Source organism: Aythya marila (assembly GCF_965140915.1).
Source record: "Aythya marila genome assembly, chromosome: 2".
Lineage (NCBI taxonomy): Eukaryota > Metazoa > Chordata > Aves > Anseriformes > Anatidae > Aythya > Aythya marila.
This window is the reverse complement of record NC_139043.1, coordinates 151,794,564-151,819,096: the sequence shown is the minus strand read 5'-3', so window position 1 is coordinate 151,819,096 and position 24,533 is coordinate 151,794,564. Positions and strand designations below refer to the sequence as shown.

The following is a 24,533-nucleotide window of genomic DNA, read 5'->3' as shown; positions in this document are numbered from 1 at the left end:
CAGCGTGAAACATGCTCCTCCTGCAAAAAATCCTGCAAACAGGACTCAGTGACTCAGCCAACATGGACTCTCCTTTGCAGGATCAGGGCATGATTCTAGACCAGGTGAAATGTATATTTCATGAAATCCTGGCCCACCATTTATTTTATTTTGGGGGGGCCTGCATGTCGCTTGGCTGCTCTGAAGCACAAAACACACTCAGGAAATACTCTGCCATCTTCTGTCTCTGCAGTGAGGGCATTGTGGAAACACAATTGCGATTTCCTTATGACAGAAGTTGTGAATAGCTTGGGTTGCCTGTCTTTGGTTGGTTCATAGTGATATTTATTCTAATGCAGGAGAACAGAACATTTCACAATTTGCTATTTTCAGCCTGATGAAATCATGTGCCTGCCATAGTTGTGTGTTCTGTCTGTTTTCCTAATTCTCAATGTTGCGTGAGAATTGCATTTTATGGATGTCTGGTTGCTAATAGGTGGATGAAACCTGAAATCCGTGATGAATGTTTACTCAATACAACAAGTTCAAGATTGTGATTAAAACTCCAAAGGCCTGGTTGAGGCTTTGCGCCTTAATATCACACTTTTTTCAGCTTTATAGCTTTTTTAAAGAGAGGGATCTTGTGAGGCACTGAAAACTGATCTTGATGATGATAACTTGAGTTAGAGAAATAAGCCCTTATATTTTCTTGTCCAGAATGACAGGCCATCACTCCTGGGGAAGAAGTGACTTGCTGCTTTGTTACTTTGTTCTAACAATAATTCACATTTCTTTAACCCAGAGGAGCACCAAAATGCTCTCCAGCATGCTCATATTTTATTTCTTTCTGTAAGCTGAAGAAAGCAACTATTTTATAGCAACAAAACTAGAAATAGGATTGAAAAAGGCAATATGGCCATGGAAAATTTATTAGCCAGTAAATGTAATTCCCTAAACTGGGAGTTATCTGAGGGGCAGTGGCGTTTCTGCTTGTGAGTGGACAGGGTTTAATTTCATAATACAATGCCTGTTGCACTTTTTTTGCTGTTATTTAATCTTATCTTTCCTTTCCATGGAGTCACTGGAAAATAGTAAAATATAAAGACAAAAAAAAAAAAACAAAGTTCTATTTAAAATTACTGTTAGTGATTGAGCTGAGTGGTGCAGTTGATACAACAGAAGGAAGGGATGCCATTCAAAGGGACCTGGACAGGCTGGAAAAGTGGGCCCACATGAACTTTATGAGGTTCAAAAAGTCCAAGTGCAAGGTGCTGCACCTGGGTCAGGGCAATCCCAGACATGAGCACAGACTGGGAGAATAAATTGAGAGCAGCCCTGCAGAGAAGGACTTGGGGATTCTGGTGGACCAAAGGCTCAACATGAGCCAGCATTGTGTGCTTGCAGCCCAGAAGGCCAACTGCATCCTGGGCTGCATCACCAGAGGGGTGGGCAGCAGGGGAGGGAGGGGATTGTCCCCCTCTGCTCTGCCCTTGTGAGGCAACATGTGGAGTTTTGCGTCCCGGGCTGGGGCCTCCTGCACAAGAAGGACATGGGGCTGTTAAGAGAGGGTCCAGAGGAGGGCCATGAAGATGGTCAGAGGGCTGGAGCACCTCTCCTGTGAAGACAGGCTGAGAGAGTTGGGGTTGTTTACCCTGAAGAAGAGAAAGCTGTGGTGGAGAGATATCATTGATATCAATGCTTAAAGAGGTCTTATAAAAAGATGGAGTGACTTTTTTTTTTTTTTTTTTTTTTTCCCCACAGGCAGATAATGGTAGGACATGGGGTAATGGTTTTAAACTAAAAAATAAAAAAATAAAAAGTGAAGATTTAGATTAGATATCTCTTTACTATGAGAGTGGTGAGGCACTGGCACAGGTTGCCCAGAGAAGCTATGGACGCCCCATCCCTGGATGTGCCCAAGGCCAGGCTGGATGGAGCTTTGGGCAACCTGGTGTGGTGGAAGGTGTCCCTGCCCATGGCAGGAGCATTGGAACTTGATGATCTTTAAGGTCCCTTCCAGCCCAAGCCATTTTGTGATTGTATGAACTGATGTTCATACATGAAGCCCCTACATCAAAGTTTTGGATCAATTTTAAAAGCCTTTTATTTATTGTTCTGTTTGAAGCATACTGTCTGTAGTTTAAAATTCCATTTAGATGCTTAGAAGTAGTGTGTTTTTTGTGTGTTTGTTTTGGAGAGCAGTGAAATATATCAATCTAAAATTTATAGTTTTAAATGCATCTTAGGTACCTAAAGATAGGTATAGATGTTTAGTGATATTTCTGAGAGGCAGGTGTCTAGTTCTTGATCTCTAACCACTTTCACAGAAGTGGGATTTCTCATCTATCTTTAAGAAGTATACACCAGAGACGAACTGAGACTCTCCTGCTAGTCTGTGGAGATAAAGGGTGTGACTCATTTCAGTGTAAAATGGATGTAGAAAAATGGGTCAAAGGAATCTCTTTCTAAATGTGCCTGCTTCTTTTTTTCTTCACTTTGCTAGACAAGCAACCCATATGTAGCTATAGACAATGTAAATACCTAGAATAGGTGAGATGAGTTTCACTTTGAGAATGGAATGCATTCCCACAGTGAGACACCTACATTTAGGTGTTAGTGCACACAAAATATATATAGGTCGAAGTGTTTAAGCTCCCATTACAACCAAAAGAGATGCAGTCACTAAAGGTGGAATGAGTTCTATGAGTTCCACGGGTTTCAAGTGCCATAAATTTTCATTGTGTTGTATAAGAATTAAAAACAATGGGAATTAAGTTTTTGATTATGGGACACCAGGAATGATTCATCTGTTACCAAGAATCAGGCTATGAAAAATCAGCAGGAACAGTGCAGACATCTGTGTTAAACATGCCTGAAAATGAATATTCACATGATGGGGACTTTTACTTAGATGTTAATGTACATATTTTTGCTTACAACTTTATGGATAACTGCATCCTCTTGACGTCAATTTCATGCACACCTCGCCTTCTTATTTGGAGACTGAGGAAAAACCCTCTGCTTGTTTTATTGTTGATGCTTGATCTGTGCCCTGCATCCATGTCTCATCTTGCTCCAGAAGCTGTTAGCGCCTCTCTTAAGATGAGTCTTCATTCTTAAGAGATCTTGAATGTTCTCCATGTGGTGTGTAAATAGAAGGAGCTCAAAAATTTATCAGGGTCAGGATATGGAGGCTTGTCCTCTGCAGCAAATTCAGTTACTTAGAAGTAATGTCAATGACTTTCAGAATGACATGGTAATTCAAACTAGTAAGCAAACGACCTGGCAAGTCACAGTGTGCCAGAGGAATAGTATTGTCATTCAGTTTGGCATAAAACTAAAAACTTAGCTGCTTCTCCGTGTTTGCTAAAGATTCCTGCTCTGAATAAGAATTGCTTAATCCATACTGCTGTCCCATTTTCTGCTTGGGCAATGAAATTTCCTCTGCCCACAGATAACCTCTCTTGCTCTGACTAGGTGTTCTTTTCTTACTGAATTCCTGGCCTGGAGTACAAGGAGCTGGTTTGTTTTGTTTTTCAGCACAGTAGCTTGGTTTGTGATTCTGCAACCACAATGCTGTACAAGATATTTGTGGTGATATATATTTTCATCAAGATATGCTTGTTCTGGGAACTGCATTCCATTAGTGAAATAGGATCAGATAAATAGAAAGGATACTTTTGCTGGCTGCAGTTTGGTCTCAGTGAGTACATGGTGCTGGGTGATTCACTTCATTTTGCTGTGATTATCCCACACAATGAAAAGGTCTAGCAGGAAACCTTTTGATTTCATTATTTCTTTTTCCAAGTAAATTTATACTTTTTTTTTTTTTTTCCCCCAACCTTTCAACCTCAGCCATTCTGTGATTCTGTGAAAGAGTCATATTCAACTTTCTGTCCTTAGACAGAAACTGTATACAGAACAGAAACTGACAAACTGTAGGGTCCTGGTGTGTGCTGAAGAACAGCTCTGGTCTCAGCCAGCCACTAGTGTAGTGAACCCCCTTTAAAAAGCAGCATGACCTCAGAAGCCCCATTTGAAAGGGGAAAGTTTCTTCACTGCCCACGCCTCAGCGGGAGATTCTTGCCTGGGTGTAGAGCTGTTAGCAACACAGTTCTGTCTGATTTTGGCAAGAAGCATCTCCTGCTGCCATCTGCTAAGACCCTTGCAAGCTGAGGACTATGTCTGAATGGCAGTCCCTATAATTTCAGTGTATAGGGCCTTGATTGTTTGAAACCAGCTCATTTGGACACTGGTGCCAATGTAAATTGTGGCAGTATGTAATTCATTACAGGCTGAAAAAACACTACAGAAAAAGAGCGTGTTTTCCTGCTCTGCATGCCATGCTGCTATCACCAGACTGCTATCTGCATCAGAAACGTGCAGTTTATTGCTGGTTTACGTATATCTGCAGCATGCCATGGGCACCGAGTCTGCTCACACTTAATCAATTGTTGGGGAATTTTTATTGTACCCCTTGAGGCGAGTTAAACACGCATTCGTGCTTAAATATAAAAAGATAAAATGAACAATGCATTGGACAGAGTCCCACCATCATAAGCAGATCTACAGGGAGGCTGCCAAGATACGTTGCTGCCCAATTCCTCCACTTGCACCTGCACCAGTTCTGTAAGCATCAGTATCAAGCCCCGCAGCCCAGTTTTTGGTTCATGCTCCAGCACCACTTCTGCTCAACAAAGGTGGCTCCTGAGCCCGTGCATTCCAGGATTGCTGCATGACAGTGATGAAGCCTTTCTTACCTCATCAGCAGGGAAAATTTACTGCTTACACAAAGTCTTTCCGTCTCTGGCCTTCCTGCTACCAGCCAGTTTAACCCATTTTCCAGTTTAACCTTCTTCCCTCCATGACAGGTCATTCCTTGGTCACAAATGAGTATTGCTGAGCAGCTGCAATTTTAATTTCCCCTTTGTATTGCTAGGAAAGCAGAACTTCAAGTGACACCAGGGGGGCATGGCAGGATGAAGGTACTGGCAAATCAATTGCTGCCCTTCTAGAAATCTTCCTGTCTGTGTTGCCCCCTGTGACTTCCTTGTCTAAAAGTAATTGGGCACAGGAAAGGAGGATTTCAGGGAAATTAACAGCCTAGAGTTGGTTAGCTTTATCTTGTTATCTCCTTCCTCTTCAGGCACTGTTCACTGTGCACCCACTCAAGTAAGTGTGTTAAGGACAACAACTTACAAAGACAACACTTAGATGCTTTGGAGAATTAACTGATTCACACCATGTGATGGGTTACCAGTGCCCCTAGCTCTTCAAAGGGAAATCCAACTCCTTCTCCAATTGAAACACAAGAGCTCAGCATCCATCTTACAAACCCTTATGGATTTGAGAAGGGTCATTAGCTCCATGAGATGACTGAGCAATGTGCTTACAGTACGAGAGAAGATTTGTCAGGCAAAGCTTGAGGGACAGCTGCACTGAGAGACTGGAATAAGAGCCAAGGTCTCCAGGAAAAATTACAGCCTAGCTGTACAGAGCCATCCTTCTGGTGAAGTTTACCAAGATGCTGGCCTCAATTTGAGAAATAAATGGTTTTCCTGTTGTTTTGATAGACTCTGCTAGCCTAGTCGGCAGCTTATTCAGCAGCTGTATTTCAGGCCCTGTTTTGTTAGTCCCATGTATAGCAGTGGCTCACTTGGCCCTTTTCTTCTTTGTCAGAGATCAAGTAGTGCTGTGACAAATAAATCAACCTTTTCCTCTGTTTGTAAACCACATAATTTAGCTCTTGCTCTACAGCAAAACCTGGTGCAGTTATTTATATCAACATGGCCCCAAGCACTTAAAACAAGTCAACATTCTGATTATGGCTCTGCATATTTTATTGCATATATTTATATCATGATGCTCTCAACCAGCACCTGTTCCTCCTCTACCACATTCCAGTTTAATAGTTACTGCCTGTCCAAAGAACTATTGTGATGGAAACTAACCTACAGATTTTTATTTCTACAGTGCTGAATGTCCTTTGGAATACATGTTTCAAAGTTCTCATGAAATCTGTTGAATATTTTAAAACTGTGGATGGCTATAAAAAAGACAATTTTATTTATTTATTTATTTTTTGGTGAGCCTGAAAGTAAAATATTGTGCTGTACTAATGTCTGTACTGAAAGTATTCCCTCTTCCAGCTGTACCAGGACCATACTTCTTCTGATGCTCCTCCCATGGTCCCTCTCTGTTCAATTCTCTCTCCACCATCTTTATCTTCTCCCACCACTCTCCCAGCCTGTGAGTATTTTTGGTGGAAACAATCTGATCTGTAACTGCTTGCCAACCTTTCAAGGCTCTTGCCTTGCTCAGTGTGCGAGACCATGGCACTGCCTGCTGCGCTGTTGTCTTTTGGTCCAGCAATGCAAATATGCAATTCAAAAGCTCCTTATAAGCATCAATAATTCCTCTGATTCCATGGGAAACCTCAAGACAGGTGTCAATGTTTACCTTGTTAGTAATTTCAGAGAAGTTAATTAAATAAAAAAGGTTGTGTTAAGAGCCTTTATTTGATCAGACCTTAGATCAAGCAATCAAGACATAAAAACAGGCTTTATGAGAACCTGACTTTTCAAATACCTATAAATTTACCAGCATAGAGACCCCTCTTATTTCCTGGGATCCTTTATCTCCCTCTTTTTAAATACATGCTATTAGTGTATCTATACAGACTCATACATTTTGCTTTTCTCACCTTTTTCACATGTGATTCTGTAGATATTCAAAATCCTGTTCTTACTGTTCTTATTATATTTTCAGTCTTGCTATGAATGACATTCATCTGACTAGATGTGGATTTGGGCTAGTCGGTTTTAGTTTTCTTTTATGGTCAGTACAGAAGTAGGTGTCGATGGTCACATGAATGTTGTTGACTGCATTTGCCAGATCTCTATTGACTATAGAGCAACTCAACACCTCATATGTATGAAGGAATTTCTAGGTGTTTTTCTCATGGACAAACATCTTTGCTTAATAGCCTTCACAAACAAGGATAATTTCTGTGATTAACGTAAATTATTTGGAATCATAGAATTGTAGAATGCTTTGGGTAGGAAGGGACCTTAAAGATCATCCAGTTTCAACCCCCTGCCATGGGCAGGGACACCTTCCACCAGACCAGGTTGCCCAAAGCCCCATCCAGTCTGGCCTTCAGCATCTCCAGGGATGGGGCATCCAAAGCTTCTCTGGGCAGCCTCACCACCCTCTGAGTGAAGAATTTCTTCCTTATATCTAATCTAAATCTCCTCTCTTTTAGTTTAAAACCATCACTTCTTGTCTTTTCACTACACCCCCTGGCGAAGAGTTCCTCCCCAGCTTTTCTGTACGCCCCTTTAGGTACTGGAAGGCCACTCTAAGGTCTCCCTGGAGCCTTCTCTTCTCCAGGCTAAACAACCCAAGCTCTTTCAGCCTGTCTTCATAGAAGAGGTGCTCCAGCCCCTTGATCATCTTTGTGGCCCTCCTCTGGACTTGTTCTAATACTTCCATGTCCTTCTTGTACTGGGAGCCCCAGAGAGGAATGCAGTGCTCCAGGTGGAGCAGAGTAGAAGGGGACAATCACCTCCCTTGATATGTTGGCCACACTGTTTTTGATGCAGCCCAGGATATGGGTGGCTTTCTGGGCTGCAAGCACACATTGCCACCTCATGTTGAGCTTCTCATCAACCAGCACCACCAAGTCCTTCTGATCAGGGCTATTCTAAAACCACCTCTCAAGCCTGTCAAGGTCCCTCTGGATGGCATCCCTTCCCTGCAGCATGTCAGTCACAGCCTGGTGTCATCGTCAAACTTGCTGAGAGTGCACTCAATCCCACTGTCCATGTCACTGATGAAGCTGTTAAATAGTGCCGGTCCCAGTACTGACCCCTGCGGAACACCATTCATTACTGATCTCCACCTGGACATTGAGATGTTGACCACAAGATTTTGAGTGCAACCATGTGGCCAATTCCTTACCCAACGAGTGGTCCATTCATTAAATCCATGTCTCTTCAATTTAGAGATGAGGATATCATGGGGGACATTGTCAAATGCTTTGCACAGGTCCAGGCAGATGATGTCAGTTTCTCTTCTCCTATCTAATAATGCTGTAACTCCATCATAGAAGGCCACCAGATTTTTCAGGCTTATCTGCCCTCAGTGAAGCCATGTTGGCTGTCACTAACCATGTCCTTATTTTCTATGTGCCTTTGCAGAGTTTCCAGGATGGTCTGCTCCATGACCTTGCTAGGCACAGAGGTGAGACTGACTGGCCTGTAGTTCCCTGGGCCTTCCTTTTCTCTCATTTTAAAAATAAGAGCCTTTGCCTCCTGGGGCCCAAGCTATGTGGATAGAGCAGTTGCTGGTGAAGACTGAGGCAAAATAAGTCATTGAATACCTCAGCCTCCATGTTGGTGAGAATGAGTTCTAAATATCTTAACCCCTTTCTGTGGCACCAGTTCTGTAACCATTTGTTGACTTTCCAGCTTTGACTGGTCCTTTTTATCCCCTTCCCTTTGACCAGGAGAATTGATGAAAAAAGTACCTGCACTCCTGAGTCCTTTACTGATGCTCTCAGGTCTCTGTATAATCCTTCTTGAACCCCCTTACACTGCTCCTGGCTGCATCATTAGTCCCCACATGAAACAGCAGCAGTGGATAATAGTCCTTAGGCTGTACAAGGCCTGGCAGTTTCTCGGTGACATCCCTTACAGGAGTCCCTGGTAAGCACCATATTTCTCTCAAGAGCGGATTGAGTTGGCAGATGGATGCCTCTGTACCTCTCAGAAGAGAGCCTTCTACTGCTATCACTCATTCCCTTTTCTTGGTGGGACTAGTTGTTATTCAGGGAGCAGATCAGGCTGTATTATTCAGCTCCACCCTTTCTGCAATGAGTCTTTCCTTTTCAGTTTGCAGAGGAGTTACTTGCTCTTATATCTTACCTAGATGTCCTTAGAACATATGAAGGGGACAATAACTTTCCAAGTGAAACTCTAGAGTGAATTTGATAAGGTAAAATGCAATATAAGCATTTAAAATCTGACAAGGACAACTGAGTTTACAGCTCATTTAGACAGTAGCATGATTTTTTTTCATGACCAGAAATGGAAATGCAGTCAGAACAGTGCCAAGGAACACATAATTCATTAGCCTTTCCATACAAGACTGTCAGTAGCATTGTGGTGACATTCAAGAAGCTCTGTTACGCACTTGGATTCTTTGGAAATAGCTCTATTGACATAACAGTTTGTCCTCAAGATAGTTCCTTGACTCATGCATCAGGCAGCCACATGGCTCAATAGCTCAACAAGAGGATGCTTCTCATCCAGCTCCTTACATCACCTTTCCTGCCCTATAGCACATGATTATGGATTTTTTTCCAAGGAGAATCTCAGTCAGCGTGTTTGTCCTCTCAGATGTGGCCTCTTTAGAAGACAGACAGATCTGTCCTGTAGGTGTTGCTAAGATTTGAATGAGGTCAAACATCCTGATATACTCCCAAGGACTTGGTATAGACCTATGCCCATACAATTTGGAGAACAGTCACGTATGAACTTGAGTAGAACTTAAAAATAAATAAATCTTTTTGGCTGTTTTACAAGTACAGGAGAATAATATATGGTCTGTGTCTGAAAGAGCTCTAATTTCCTGTTTAAACCAATAAAAGAACTCAGACCGAGAAGAACATGTCCTTCTTTTATTAAATAGAGGACCATACTCAAGCATGAGAATGATGGATAAGTGCCTAAGTGTCCTAATTAGGCTTCAAATACTTCAATTACTGTTTTTTTTTTTTCTTGTATTTTATGGTTCTAAAAGGCACAAAAGGAATTCTGGGGTGGAAAAAATATGAACAAGAAAAAAATATGAACAAGATTCAGGTGAACAGTGGGAGCTGCTGAAGATTGATGATGATGATGTTCTTAGGAGTTTGGATTTGGGGCTCTGAGTTGTACATAAAGCTTTAAAACCTCTTTTTCTTTTGGAAGTCGCAAAGAAGAGATACAAGGTGGGGAAGGAAGAGGCAGGAGAGGTATGGTGAGGAGAGGATTATGCAGTAGTGGGAAGCTAGTCCAGGTGAAAGTTTTTATTATCTCCTTTTTCCTTCTGTTTTGCCCTCCCTGCTCTGTTGCCTGAATTTTCCCTGCTGTTTCATTTTATGCACAATACCAACAGCAGGTTATTATTATTAACTGTGCAAGCAGATAGTGATTTGTGCTGAGCTGAACTCAGATCTGCTGTCCTGACAGGCACGTGCTTACAGAGGACAAATCGAGGTTGATCTTCATTCTTTTTGTCGAGTGATCTGACCTAAATTTGCACAGCTGTGTTCACATTTAATCCTGTCTAATAGCTCAAAGGCTTTATATCTCATAAGAGCAGCCTACTGGCACCTGACATTTATTCTGGCCCTGGTTCAGTTCTGCCATACAAATCCTCTGGCACAACCTAGTGTTTTTGTTTTTCCCTAGTAGATTTGTTCCTCCATCTAAACACCCTTGAAATGAACAATCTATGAAGGGTGTAATCTAGACCATTGCTTTTCAGCTTTCGTGGATTTGCTGACCTGCACAAATTCTCCTGCGTGGATTGAGATTCTTCAGTGTGGATTGGTTCACGCAGAAAAAACACGAGAGAAATTGAAGTGAGTTGTTGGCTTGTTTTCCTAAGTGACTACCTTTGGATCCTTGGGCTGCACCGTTTATACCCATGACTATGTGACCCATATGTTTGAAGATATTGATATTGATGGTTCTTGACTATGAGATGCAGCTGATTTTTCCTCATAATACTCTAATTATGTTGCTGAGGGTTGAACAAGTATTTACCCTGCTCTTCTATGTGAGCCAATGAACTAGGTACCACTGCTACTTTGTGAATTCCAGCTGGCAAAAGACATAGCGTAGCTTGTAAGTGAAAAAACAGCAACTAAACAAACATAAATAAAACGGCTCCTTTCTTATTTGCTCCCCTTTGAATACTCTTTGGGTTATGAGTCATTTTTTAAGGATCATTTATTATCTGTCTTCTGCATCTCTAACTCATAACATTTTGTTGGTAGAAATCAACGAACCTCGGCAAAAGTGATTCATGATGTTGCACTGTTTATGAACATATGTCTAATGCATCTGACAAAATTGTGGATATTGATTTTCCCAAGAATATTAAACCGCACACTTGGTATATGTTTTTTTTTGTTTTTTTTTTTAATATTGGAATATTATTTTCAGGGCTTGCATCCAAACTAAGTTAGCTCTCTGCAGCATAAAAACAAATTAGTCTTTAACATTTTGAACCAGACTAAATGCTTATATGGTGAAAAAAAATAAATATATGTTTAATGGCTATATTTGGTTAACATCATGTACCTTGCATTTGTTTTTACCCGTAACACAAATCTCTGCTTTTGCTGAAATATTGAAGAAAACAATTCAAAGTCAACAATTGCAATAGACTGGAAAACTAAAAACCTTGGCAAAATAGCTGCAAGGGATTATTGCTAGTTTATGCTGTGATACTATCTCATTCTGTAAGCCATTCTAGTTAATGTGAGATCATTGTAAAAACTGGAGATCTTACAAAGTAATTCCTGATAGTTCCATGTCTAAACAGAGCATTAGAAGGTTTCTCATGGATAAGAATAACATGTTTTCTGTGGGAGACTTGACATCAGAGTCCTAAATGATAATACATACCAAAATAAACAGAAAAAAAAAATCACAAACAGGCAGTGACCGAAAAGTTTTGGTTTTTTTGTAAGTGTGTTCGAGAACAAATTAATGAGCATTATGGTTGGGTTCTAAATTCGGTATGTGCATCATCTATGCAGAATTTATTGCATATATTCTTCACTTTCAACTTAATAACATATTGTTGAGTGAGGCCATATATTGAGTAAGACACCGTCTGCATCTCATTCAGTGTGGATGTTTTATCAATCTGTTACAGTGTTTGCGCATGAGTGTGGGAGACCAGGCAGCACTTTTTTGTTACTGTTAAAGCTGTGGCAAAAGGCATCTCTTGAGGGCTCACATGTTTCATTGGCTTCCCTTTACCTAGGGTAAATGCTCTACATTGTTGACTGTGCTATAGTAAAATGAATTTTACTAATTCAAGATGTCAGAGGGGGCATGAACTCATACTTGAATCACTTTTCTGATGTAAAACCATAACCGTCAATGGTTGTCCCTGGGTTGACAGTAATGTGCCAGGAACGAAGTTTTATAAGAAGTTGAGTAAAAACTTCACATTCCAGTAATTAGTTAGCCTCAGTAGTGTTGGGGAAACAAAACAAATTGTTTAATGAGAATAAGAAGCATTCTGAATGAAAAAGAAGGACACCTTTATCCTAACTAGTCTAAAAAATATAATGCTCATCAGGTCCTAGTTCCTATTATGTCAGTGATTTGGACCAAGTATGGTGGTTTCATACTTACGGCTAGATAAACACTACCACGCTGCTCTCTTACTCCCCCTCCTCAAAACGTACAGGGTTAAAATATGAAGTATTGTAATTACTTATCTAATAGCTTTGCTAAACAAGCCTTGTCATTTCCTATTATATTTTCATATTGTATTTAGATTGTTTCTTTTTAAAAGTCTAAAGGAGATGTCTTGCTATCACACACAATCTTGGACGAGAATTGCCAGCTCTGTTTATTTTAACAAAATGAGGTGTTACCTTTTGAAATCATTGTTTTGCTGAAGGTCATCTCTGCCATTTCACTGATGTTCTGGCAGAAAAAAGCGATGGGTACTGTGAACTGGAGAACAGTTGCTGACAATGCTATAGTGAAAGATCTTACTGACACTTGTGACTGCTTTGACTCAAGTTGTGACTGCTTTGACTCAAGCGATTCATGTATGCTCAGAAGAGGCTACTGAGATGCAATTTTTGCCTTAAGAACTGGGATCCTTTTCAGCTGCATGAAGGTGAACAATGGAGCAATTTAATTAAACAAAAATTAAAAAAAGAGACTTGGTCTAATGTGAACTTCTCCTACTGCTTTAGAACTTACTTGCAATGAGATTTTGTTTATAATCTTTCTTTTCCTGAGTTACTTTGTCCCTTACTTAGATTTTTACAGAAGGCATTTGTGGAGAGGAGAATAATGTTAACTTACAGTGGGTTTATGGCTATATACTAAACATTTGATCAAGGAACTCTTTAAATGAAAAAAAAAAAAAAAAAAAAGAGTGAAAGAGAGACAGACAGACAGAATGCACAGGTAGCTACAAATACCAGTTTCTGAAAAAAATCGCAATAAAGTAAAAGACGCTTTAAAGGCATTAAGGAAGACAGTTCTATCCTTCCATCCTGGAGATAGTATGTGCTGTGTTTTCTGAGAGGCAGCTTTATTCTCCTAAACAAATGTTTCTAGGTTTATGAGTCATTGCCCTTTATCACATGCTGTTTTGTTCTTTTGTCCTTGATGTGTGTGTGTGTGTGTTTTTTCTTTTTTTTTTTTTTTTTTCCTTTGGCTTCTGTGACAGAGATGCACAAGAATTGTGAAAGCAGTAAATAAATCTCTGGTTCATTTTTCATTCAGAGGTAATTGCAGAAATGCTAGAAAGTTCATAGACTGTCAGAGTATGCAGTGTCCTGTCCTTATTTCCACCCAGGCCTGTCCCTGTCTCACCTTTATCTCCTCCCTTTGGTTGGGTTGATGCTGACTGCTGCCTCAGCAGGTAAATTTTCAGACTCCTTTTTAGCTTCAAGATGTGTAATAATAGAGTGTGTGTGGTACATAACCAATACTTAACTGCTGTCAGATGGCTCAGTCAGTTGGCTATCTCTAAAACGTCATTAGCACAACCACTATGAGTCAAAAAGATTACTGAGAGCAATGGAGGATAAAGATAAATAAAGCCATTGTAGTTTAACCAGTATCATATGCTGAAAAATCTCCAATTCAGAAGTTATCTTTAGAAAAAACAATGAAATGGAGAGTTTAAAATCAATTCTTCCTTTAAAAGAACACTCCAATATTTAAATATATAGATTTTTATAGGGCTTTATTTGTATAAAGGATTCTGATTTTCAGTTAGTGTCTCCTTGCTACAAGTAAAATGACAAATGAAATTGATTGTCTTTTGCTAGGACAACTCTTGTTGGAAGGACAGACTTTCAAAGCGGTGACCTGACTGATAAAATCAGTGCCTGTAGGATAGCGCAGCACAATCAGTGATAATGGCAGTGCCTTACAAAGCAATTCATTGCTCTGGAAGTGACAAGACTAGTCATGGGCACTGCTTTTACACAAGCATATGGCCAAAACACTTCCCCTGTATTTCTTTTTTTCTAGCTTTCTATAGAGATTTACTTGTGTCTTCTTAAGTCTCTTGGAAAATACAAAGGGTTTAACTTAAAAAAATTAAAAAAAAAATAAAAATTAGAAGAACCAGTGTACTAAAGACTTACCAAGGATCACCTCTGCATTTTTCTTTAAACTGCTTATTATCAAATTGCTGATACTTTGATTCTGGCAACAGTCCGTATTGTGTTTTCAATGCTTTCAATTCAGTATTATTTTTACCATCTAATTCTCTATTTATATCCTGAGGTTATTCCCCATGGAGATCAGTGAGTAAGGGGTAGTCAGAGGTCCTTCACATGCCCTGGATTTTGAAGGGTTGTGATCAGCTTCTTTTAAAGAGCTACGTGGTATGGCAGTGAAAACTCGGTACATCATTTGAAGCACTTGTGTTTTCTCCATCTGGGATTTCTGCAGCTGTTTTGTCTTGTTTTGTAGCTTTTTCATTGAAGCATGTTGCCAACAGCTCTGAGTAATTTTTCTTTGAACCTTGCTAAGTGTCGTGATGAGCAGGTGTGTCAGACACCACTTCTAGTGATTGTCAGATGTGTCCTGAGGTGCCAGGCCTGGCTGGTAGGGGCTCAGTCCCTCTAGCCTTCAGATGTAGACTGGTATGCTCTGAGCCACTCTTTTTTTGGTGGAGTGGATGGATGTCTAACATGGTGTGGCAGCTATTTCCCCTTTCATTCTGGTGATCTGTAAGGGAAATTAAGCTACAGAAACTTTTTTTTTTTTTTTTCTCTTTTTGTCCCGAGATATTTTTTCCACATTTGCTACGAAAAAGTACAAAGCATGAAAAATAAAAAGTATATGTAGTGAATACCTGCATGTGTATTTCCATGTATTTAATCTTTAATTTTTCATTCATCCTAGCTAACCTTAGCCTCATCCCATTCTTTCTGTCTTTGAAAATATTGGTCCTGATCTGAACTGTCTGGCCACCCATTCACAAGTCTCTTTAAACTGGTGTCTTCAAAAGCACACAGTTTCCTTTGATCCTGAGCTTTTGGTCTAGAGAAATATGTCTGAGCACAATATGCAGATTTATCCAGAGGTAATTCTTCCAATTAGCACTCTCCTCAAGGCTGAATACCTTGTCAGAGTATCACTTGGTGTTGTGTGATTTTCTCATCCCCCACACAGTCTGCCTTGCTTTGATGCTATATGCTCAGACAAGACTATCACACACATTACCAGGCGAATATGTGATATACGTGCCCTATAAACAGTATACAATTCCTTCAGGCTGTGCAGAAAGGCAAAGCCAGAAAGGATTAGTCTCACGCCTGTTTAAATGAAAAAAATAAATAGGCAGGCTGAGAATTACATGCATTTGGTCCAATAATACCACTTTACCTTCGCTTTTTAGAAGAGTTTAGAAGAATTTACCTTCACTGCTCCAAAATTATACCCTGGCACTAAGATGTAGAGTTTCTTACCTTGGAGGTATATCAGATGGATAGCTTAGCAGCTATACACATATATTACAAATACTGCATAAATCCTGTGTCCCGTTCTTGTCATTCGACAGTCAACATCTGTAATGCTTGGTTTTCCAGAGGGTGGATGAAAAAACAACAACATTTTAACTCTGGAATAGCTATTTTTGAAACTGGTAGTGTTTGAAAGGACAACCAGAAATAAAACATATAAATAATTTAAAATAATCAGTGTAATAAGCCAGTCAGTTGGAAAATTACTAGTCAGTATTCAGCACAGAGACTTATCAGAAAGCTACAGCTTAATGCTTATCTCAGACCTTCATGCATCAAACTTTTCATTCTTGTTTCATTGTAGACAATGGTCAAATCTTTGAAATTACAGGTTAGCATGTATGGAGAAATTCTCCCATTTGCAATCTGAGCTCAATGTCCCCTTAGAGACCCAAGTGTCTCTGACAGAGGAATTATTAATAGTCATAACATGGGTCATCCTCAGAGATTGCACTTGGCTGCTGTGAAAAAGCAACCAAATGATGCTTCTGAACTGTGCTAATTAAGCAAATCTGATGGCTGTCTTGTCAACGATGCCATAGACAATTTCCAGATAGCTTACAGCTCGCAGCTTGCCAAAAGAAGACTTTCAGGGAGAAAAGCAGGAAAGGGTAAATGGAAATTGAAAAAAAAAAAAAAAAAAAAAAAAAAAAGCTCTAAAAACCCTTTGCTTGGCTCTGCTGCAATTAGGGAAATGTCAAAGGTTTACACTAGTATATTAAATAGTGATGGTTTGGAAACTTACTTTGGCAAAACTTCCTTGAGTCAGGTATGTCTTCCTGAGCTCCCTTGCAACCTGAATTATTCTGTGATTCAATGAACTGTGTGTATATATATATATAAAATCTGTAAATGGTTGTAATGCTTCAAAATCTTTATCTGGGTGTTGTGGCCTATTAAATACTTTGATTGTCAGTATTTCCTTAGAAGAATCTTTTCCATTTATTATTCTTTAAATTATTCATATTCCCTCAGAAACTTCCCTTCCAGGCCTTCAGTTATGTCACAGAAAGGGTCAAAAGCATGAGAATTCTGAATTCTACTCTCATCTGTCTCAGGGTTTTGTCTTTTTGGCCTGTGGTTTTACAGAAATGAGCTGTGCTGCCCCTGGATATCTGCCATTTGGTAAAATGGGATGAAAAAATCAATTTCCCATACAAGAGTAGTAAGACAGTTAATTAAAATCTGCTTTGAGATTCTTGCACATAATATGTTATTTACTTTTTGCCTCTTCTTGTGCTTTCCATAATATTATCATTCTGTCCTCAGGCCTAATTAGACATTTTACCTCTCTTAATTACTGCTTTGATCTCGCTTTTAGCAAGTCTTCCTGAAGATGGAGCTCAATGAAGTCATTGGAAACATTCCAATCAATTTCAGTGAGCTTTGCATGAACCCCAAGTGCCAAACAAAATGTAGTAATATGGTTGAGGATTTGTTAAGCAAAATACTTCAAATGTTTACAATTCCTGTTTATATGTGTTGTTTAGGTGATGACCTGAAAAAATCATGTCTGAGGTCCAGGGAACGGTCGAGTTTTCTGTGGAACTACACAAATTCCATAATGTGGACCTTTTCCAGAGAGGGTGAGTTGATGTTTCCATTAATTTGCAGCTGATTACAGAAGGGTTGTTTACAGAAAACAGTTCAAATCCACAACAGATTGTTTTCTGCCAAATGTAGTTTTATTTCATGCAATCTCCATGGCAGGGAAGGATGTCATTAGGTTTTCATTGCTGTCAAGGAAGGTCAATGTACATTACTTTCACAATAAAGTCAGAGCGACTGACTTGTTTTGGTAATACAATAGTGTAATGCTCCAAATTATTTTAAGCTCTGTTCAGACATAAGCACAATAGATGCTTTAAATGTTTCTGGACTGGTGTTGAGTCTCTGTGCCAAATGATAGCTGCACTGAATTGTAGTGAAAACATGTTCATTTTAGGGTAATAAATCCAATGACTATTCTTTTAATTCTTTTACTGAAATTTAACTGAATTCCATGATTTCAGAGAGGAACAGGAGCATTCAAATTTGCCTAAAGTTCTAGTTCTAATGGGCATATTGTATTTTCACATCTCTTTAAGTTAGAAGAACATTTACAACTTCTGGTTTACTCAAAATTTTGCCCCTATTCTTTTGCACCACTGTTCCTGATAGCTTTTATAATAGCCCAGTGGCTCTTAAATGGAGAAGCCTAACCAAACTTAAGTTATTGTTCTGCTTGCATGTTGGACCCCACAGCTGTTTTTCTGTGAGGGAAAGATATAATACTGAAATACTTTTTGAGGAGACCAGAAGACCCAGATGGGTCAGAAGAATGGACAACAGTGGGTTTTGCTGAATATTATTCTCTTTCATCTAGGAGGACTGATGTATACAGCACACTAGATATTCTCTTTAGTGCCTTAGTTTTGTACAAGCTGATTTGTCCAGCTTCATTTCTACTAACAAAACTACGGAACTGTTTCAGGTATTGTGATGGATTAGTTAAAGCTGTTTCCATCTGGATACAGGCTTTTCATTATTTGTTTTTGCTGTGATGAACTATGTGGTAAAGATGCCATGAACGTTAATAAAGGAAACACGTCTATATTTTAACAGCTGGCATCTGTCATTCTGTTCAAACATTCTGACTATAACAAGTACTTGTGCTTAACAGGGGAAAAAAAGAAAAACAAAACAAAAAAAAAAAAAAAGAGAGAGAGAAAGAAAAAAAAGCTCTGTGGTTGAGGTGTTTAGTTTATCTGAGTTATAAAAGAAGACTCCTGTGTACTATCATGCTCATTACCTTAGAAGGCTAACCTAGCTATATATTTTTAACTTGGCTTCTGGTGCTCAGTGTAATGTATTTGATCATCCTCATGTTTGAAAATCTGCACACATGTGGCTTCAGTAATTTCTTTGGACTTAGATGGTAGGGGGTTCAGATGTTAGCCAGGAATTTTCCTATATCTCATGTTGGATATTAGGAAGAACTTATTTACTGAAAGGATTGTTAGGCATTGGAATGGGCTGCCCAGGGAAGTGGTTGAGTCACCAGCCCTAGAGGTCTTTAGAAGACGTTTAGATACAGATGTAAAGATTAGTGATATAGTTTAGTGGTGGACTTGTTAGTGTTAGGTCAGAGGTTGGACTAGGTGATCTTGGAGTTCTCTTCCAACCTAGATGATTCTGTGATTCTATGTCGCTGTGTAATGAGCTGCCTGTTTTTGTTTGTATGTTTGTTTGTTTTCATATGGGCCTGCTCTGGCATTCAGTAATTTCTATAAAATGCTTTATTTGGCTTTGACAGTCAGATCAAATCTCTGGTGTGGGGAAAACCTAGCACTAACATAGATAATATATTCTAATTAGGGAAACTAATGAGTCCCTAATTGCCTTACTTTTTTCCCCACTGGCACTTACCCTGCTTTACTGATTAATTATTCCAACCATAGTACTATAGGTCATACTGCATTAGTATTGCATATAGTACTATGCACTACTATAGGTTATACTGCATTAATTTGTTAATAGTATTTTTTTTTCAATGTATCCTGCATTGCTTATTTGTTTTCTTTCCATAGTTTTACTGTTCACATTTGCAATACAATTCTTTACTGCATCTCATATTTGCCAATCAATATCCTCTGACTGGCTTTATCTACTCTGTGGCCCATAGCACTACAGCATGAGAGTATGAAGAAAATAAGTAAATAAGTTTGCCAAATTTCATTTTAACTTGGGCACACTTTTTATTTTTTCCCTACTGTCATTGTATATATTCACTGTGGACATCTGGGATATCTTGGATTGACATACAGTCTTTCCAGAGGAGAGGGTGGTTGAAGTAATAATAATGGGAGCTTTCTATTTAACTAGTGTTTTTCTTCTCTGAGTGCCTTGCAAATTAAGTCAATATCGTCCTGTCTCGCTGAAGGCTAGAAAGGTGATTTGTGAGAGGTTGTCCATCAGGATAGCTGTGGAGCTGAAATGAATCTTAATTTCTGTGGAAACACAATATGCTGTGGGTTTTTGTTGGTGGTGGTGGTGTGTTTTTTTTTTTTTTTTCTTTTTTTTTTTTTTTTCATTGAAGCTTTCAGTACTGTTTCTCACTTGCTGAGGCGATCGGCTTTGGGGCAGACGCGTTCTACCCCAAAGGGTCTATGTGGTCTACCTTGGGTGGTATGTGGTCTACCTTGACTTCAGTAAGGCCTTTCACACAGTTTCCTACAACATTCTCCTCAAGAAACTGACTGCTCGTGGCTTGGACTGGCGTATGCTTCATTGGGTTAAAAACTGGCTGGATAGCTGGGCCCAAAGAGTTGTGGTGAATGGAGTCAAATCCAGCTGGAGGCCGGTCACTGGTGGTGTCCCCCAGGGCTCGGTACTGGGGCCAGTCCTCTTTAATATCTTTGTCGATGATCTGGATGAGGGGATTGAGTGCACCCTTAGTAAGTTCGCAGATGACACCAAATTAGGTGTATGTGTTGATCTGCTCGAGGGTAGGAAGGCTCTGCAGGAGGATCTGGATAGGCTGGACTGATGGGCTGAGGTCAACTGTATGAAGTTCAACAAGGCCAAGCGCCGAGCACAACAACCCCAAGCAGCTCTACAGGCTGGGAGAGGAATGGTTGGAGAGCTGCCAGGCAGAGAAGGACCTGGGAGTGATGGTGGATAGTCGGCTGAATATGAGCCAGCAGTGTGCTCAGGTGGCCAAGAAGGCCAACAGCATCCTGGCTTGTATCAGGAACAGTGTGACCAGCAGGGCTAGGGAGGTGATCGTCCCCCTGTACTCGGCTGTGGTGAGGCCGCATCTCGAGTACTGTGTTCAGTTTTGTGCCCCTCACTACAAGAAGGACATGGACGTGCTTGAGCGAGTCCAGAGAAGGGCGACAAAGCTGGTGAGGGGCCTGGAGAACAAGTCCTACGAGGAGCGGCTGAGGGAGCTGGGCTTGTTCAGCCTGGAGAAGAGGAGGCTCAGGGGCGACCTTATCGCTCTCTATAGGTACCTCAAGGGAGGCTGTAGAGAGGTGGGGGTTGGTCTGTTCTCCCACGTGCCTGGTGACAGGACGAGGGGGAATGGGCTTAAGTTGAGCCAGGGGAGTTTTAGGTTAGATGTTAGGAAGAACTTCTTCACTGAAAGGGTTGTGAGGCATTGGAACAGGCTGCCCAGGGAAGTGGTGGAGTCACCATCCCTGGAAGTCTTCAAAAGACGTTTAGATGTAGAGCTTAGGGATATGGTTTAGTGGGGACTGCTAGCGTTAGGTCAGAGGTTGGACTCGATGATCTTGAGGTCTCTTCCAACCTAGAAATTCTGTGATTCTGTGATCTTGGAGTTCTCTTCCAACCTAGATGATTCTGTGATTCTGTGTCCTTCTGGACAAAATGTCCAGCATACAGCTAGATAAATGCATAATACAATGAGTGAACAATTGTCTGATGTGTTGAACTCAAAGGGTTATAGCAAACAGGGTTACATCAGGCTGCTGGCTGGGTTCCCCAGAGCTCCATTTTAGGGCCAATTCTCTTAAATGTTTTCTTAAAATACTTGGGTGTAGGACTAAAAGGTGTACTGAGGAAGTTTGCAGATGGTAATAAATTAGCAGGTGCTGTTAACTCTGTTGAGGGTAGAGTGGCCTTTCAGAGAGATCTTGACAAACTAGAGGGTGATCACCAATTGCGTGAAATTTAATAAGCAAGTGCCAGCTCCTGCACCTGGGACAGGGCAATCCTAGATACAGACTAGAAGACAAAAGGCTGGAGAACAGCCCTGCAGAATGGGATCTGGAAGTTCTGGGTAATGGCAAGCTGAATATGAGCCAAAAGTATGTTCTGGCAGCTAGGAGGGCCAACCGTATCCTCGAGTGCATCAGGTACAGCATTGCTAGCGAGGCAAGGGAAGGGATTGGCCTGCTCTGCTCTGCACTGGTGCGGCCTCACCTCAAGTACTGCGTGCAGCTTGGGGCACCGCAATACAAGACAGAGGTAAAACTACTAGAAATAGTTCAAAGAAGGGTAAGCAAGATGATGAAGGATCTAGAAGGGAAGACATTCCAGAGTGGCTGAAGTCACTGGGTTTTAACATTTGGCCTAGAGAAGAGCAGACCAAGGGGAGGCCTCATGGCGGCCTGCAGCTCCCTCATGAGGGGAGCAGAGGGGCAGGCGCTGAGCTCTGCTCTCTGGGGACAGCGACAGGACCCGAGGGAACGGCATGGAGCTGGGACAGGGGAGGGTCAGGCTGGGTGTTAAGGAAAGGTTCTGCACCCAGAGGTGATCAGGCACTGGGACAGGCTCCCCAGGAAATGATCGCAGCACTGAGCCTGCCAGAGTTCAAAAAGTGTTTGGACAATCAGACACATGGTCTGATTTTTGGGTGGTGCTGTATGGAGCCAGGAGTTAGACTTGATGATCCTTGTGGGTCTTTCCAACTTGGTTTATTTTATGATTCTGTGATTCTTTGTCCTTTACAGAGAGCATGTCTGGGCCAACAGTAAGCCCTTTGGAGAAGAGCACTGCATGCAAATGATAGCATGAATAAATCATCAAGATTTAGTTAAAGATTCCAGGGAAAATCAGCCCTTCAGGAGCTGTTAGGTGATGGTTAATAATCAAACTTGATTAAGGACATGGTCTGCTGGCCTTAAGCCACAGAGTCAAAGTGCTTTAAAATGTTAGGCTTCCTGTAATGGTTCTGGTTCTATTTTTGATTGCTCTGGAATTTATTTTGCATTGTGTAAGCACACAGAGCCAGTTGCCATCTCTTCCTTCCCATGAGAAATTGAAATTTCTTAATCTAACTGAATTCTACCTTGTGAGATTTTAATCATTCTTTTAGGATCTGAATCTACTGTTTCTTAACCTGTATATGCGGTTAATATTGAAAAGACACTCTGATACAACAGTAACCAGGAGCTTTTGTAAATATTTGTTATGGTTTTATGTGTCTGGCATATATAACAGAAACTGTCATGAGCAAATTAGGTGTTACACGTAGTTCACTTTGGTCAGTTATTAAATTTATCTTTTTCTGAAGCATAAACATAACATTTATAGACATCAAAGGTTAAATGCGGTAGGTACTGCTGTAGGGGAAGAAAGAACCTTTTCTTTGGTCGAACCAAAGGATTTGCAGTGGTGTTTGATGCCATACTTCTAAAGGTTGAGTAATAAGTTATGCAACTTCTGGGAAAAGAAAACCAAACCAAATCAAAACAAAAAACCTCCCATTTTTAAGTTTTCTGTCCTAATTCTCTCCATCATGTTCCACTTAATAACTGGTGACAGATATTTTCTCTAGTGAAATTAGCTGACTGGTTCTGATTTTTCTTAATAGAGTAGGAAATAAAATTATCCCTGGCTGCCAGAGATCAATTAATTGATTTGTCTGGTTCTGTCAGAAGCAATTCTTCTGCACCTTTTTTCTTAAAGCATTTCAAAATCTATTTGATGGATTTCCTAACTTAAAAACAAACAAAACCTACCACCACCAACGGAAAAAAATACTGTGTTCACAGGATAAGTAACTTTTGGAGTCTGGGATGGAATAGAGGGCACAAAGAAGGTGAAACACTGACTTCATAATGCTAAGATTCTGGCAATGATGTGTTATAAAACAAGGATCAAGGTAAATACGTACCAATCACAGGGCTGAATCAAATGCTTATCAGTCCTTTCAGTCCTCAAATTCAGGTCACAATTTGTAAGTGTCTAACACTTACACCGGTGTCTGTGTGTGTAGAGGGTGGTAGTGATAAAAATTAGTGGGAAATAAATTCCAGCTTCTTCTAAAATGAATGCAGCATTACCCTGGGGAACAGACCAGAGGTCTCAGAGTTTCCAGTACCCTGCAAGTATCAGACAAAGAACTCTCATGATTCAGAGCTGCTGAAAAGATAATATTCAGTCTTAGCAGACAAAGCCTTAACATAACAAAGCATCCCTGTTGCCTGCTGGATGGACAGCAGAGTTTCAGTGTAGATAACCATGAAATTATCCCCTTCAGAGGCACAGTGCAGCAGTTCCTCTCTCCTCAGCATCCCGGGGTTCTTCAATTAACCAAGGCCTTTCCTGTCAGGATGGATACCTGGAAAATACACATCATGGTCAGAGGTTCAGACCTCATTTCCTGGAGTCTTTGAGGTACAGTGTCAGGATATGGAAATAAATAAATAAATAAATAAAATAAAATACAGTACAGAGACAGATCTCGATACTTTGTTCCTGATGATATTCATTTCTTCAAACTTCCAACCTGTAATAAAATATATATAACTTTTGAATTGTAAATCTATTTCATTTTGAATGTACTTACCTAATTCATTTAAGATGCATGGATTCTTTTTAATACAAATGAAGTAAAAGAAAAAAAAAAAAAAGGAAGAGAGCTAACAGGCATGCCAAAGTGAAGCATTTCTGGAATAATGATTTCTGTCTTGGAACAGATATATTGACAGAACTGGCTTATTTCATGGCATGAAGACATATTATTTCTATGACTCTTGAACAGACTTTCACTCTAAGGCAGCAGATTCTTTCCAAAATAAAGGACTCAAGTATAAGAAGGCAATGGCTGTCTGTATAGTCATACAGTGACAAATATGAACCTGCTGCACTGAACTGACAGGACTGAAACCAGTGGAGGTTTGAACCACAGGAGGTTTCATCGCCTTATGAGGAACAACTTCTTCATGGTGGGGGTGACAGAGCACTGGAACAGTGCTCTGGAGCTCAGAGAGGTTGTGGAGTCTCCTTCTCTGGAGATATTCAAAACTTGTTG

General features: G+C 40.3%; 1 protein-coding gene across 1 annotated transcript in view; it reads left to right on the top strand.

Moving 5' to 3' along the window:
- Positions 1-24,533, top strand: part of FAM135B (family with sequence similarity 135 member B) — a 194,708-nt gene that overhangs the window by 35,356 nt on the left and 134,819 nt on the right. Inside the window, exon 2 of the mRNA XM_082753173.1 lies at positions 17,263-17,358. Coding sequence (XP_082609299.1) covers positions 17,282-17,358 — 77 coding nt within the window. The 5' untranslated portion in view covers positions 17,263-17,281. The remainder of the gene's footprint in view (positions 1-17,262; positions 17,359-24,533) is intronic.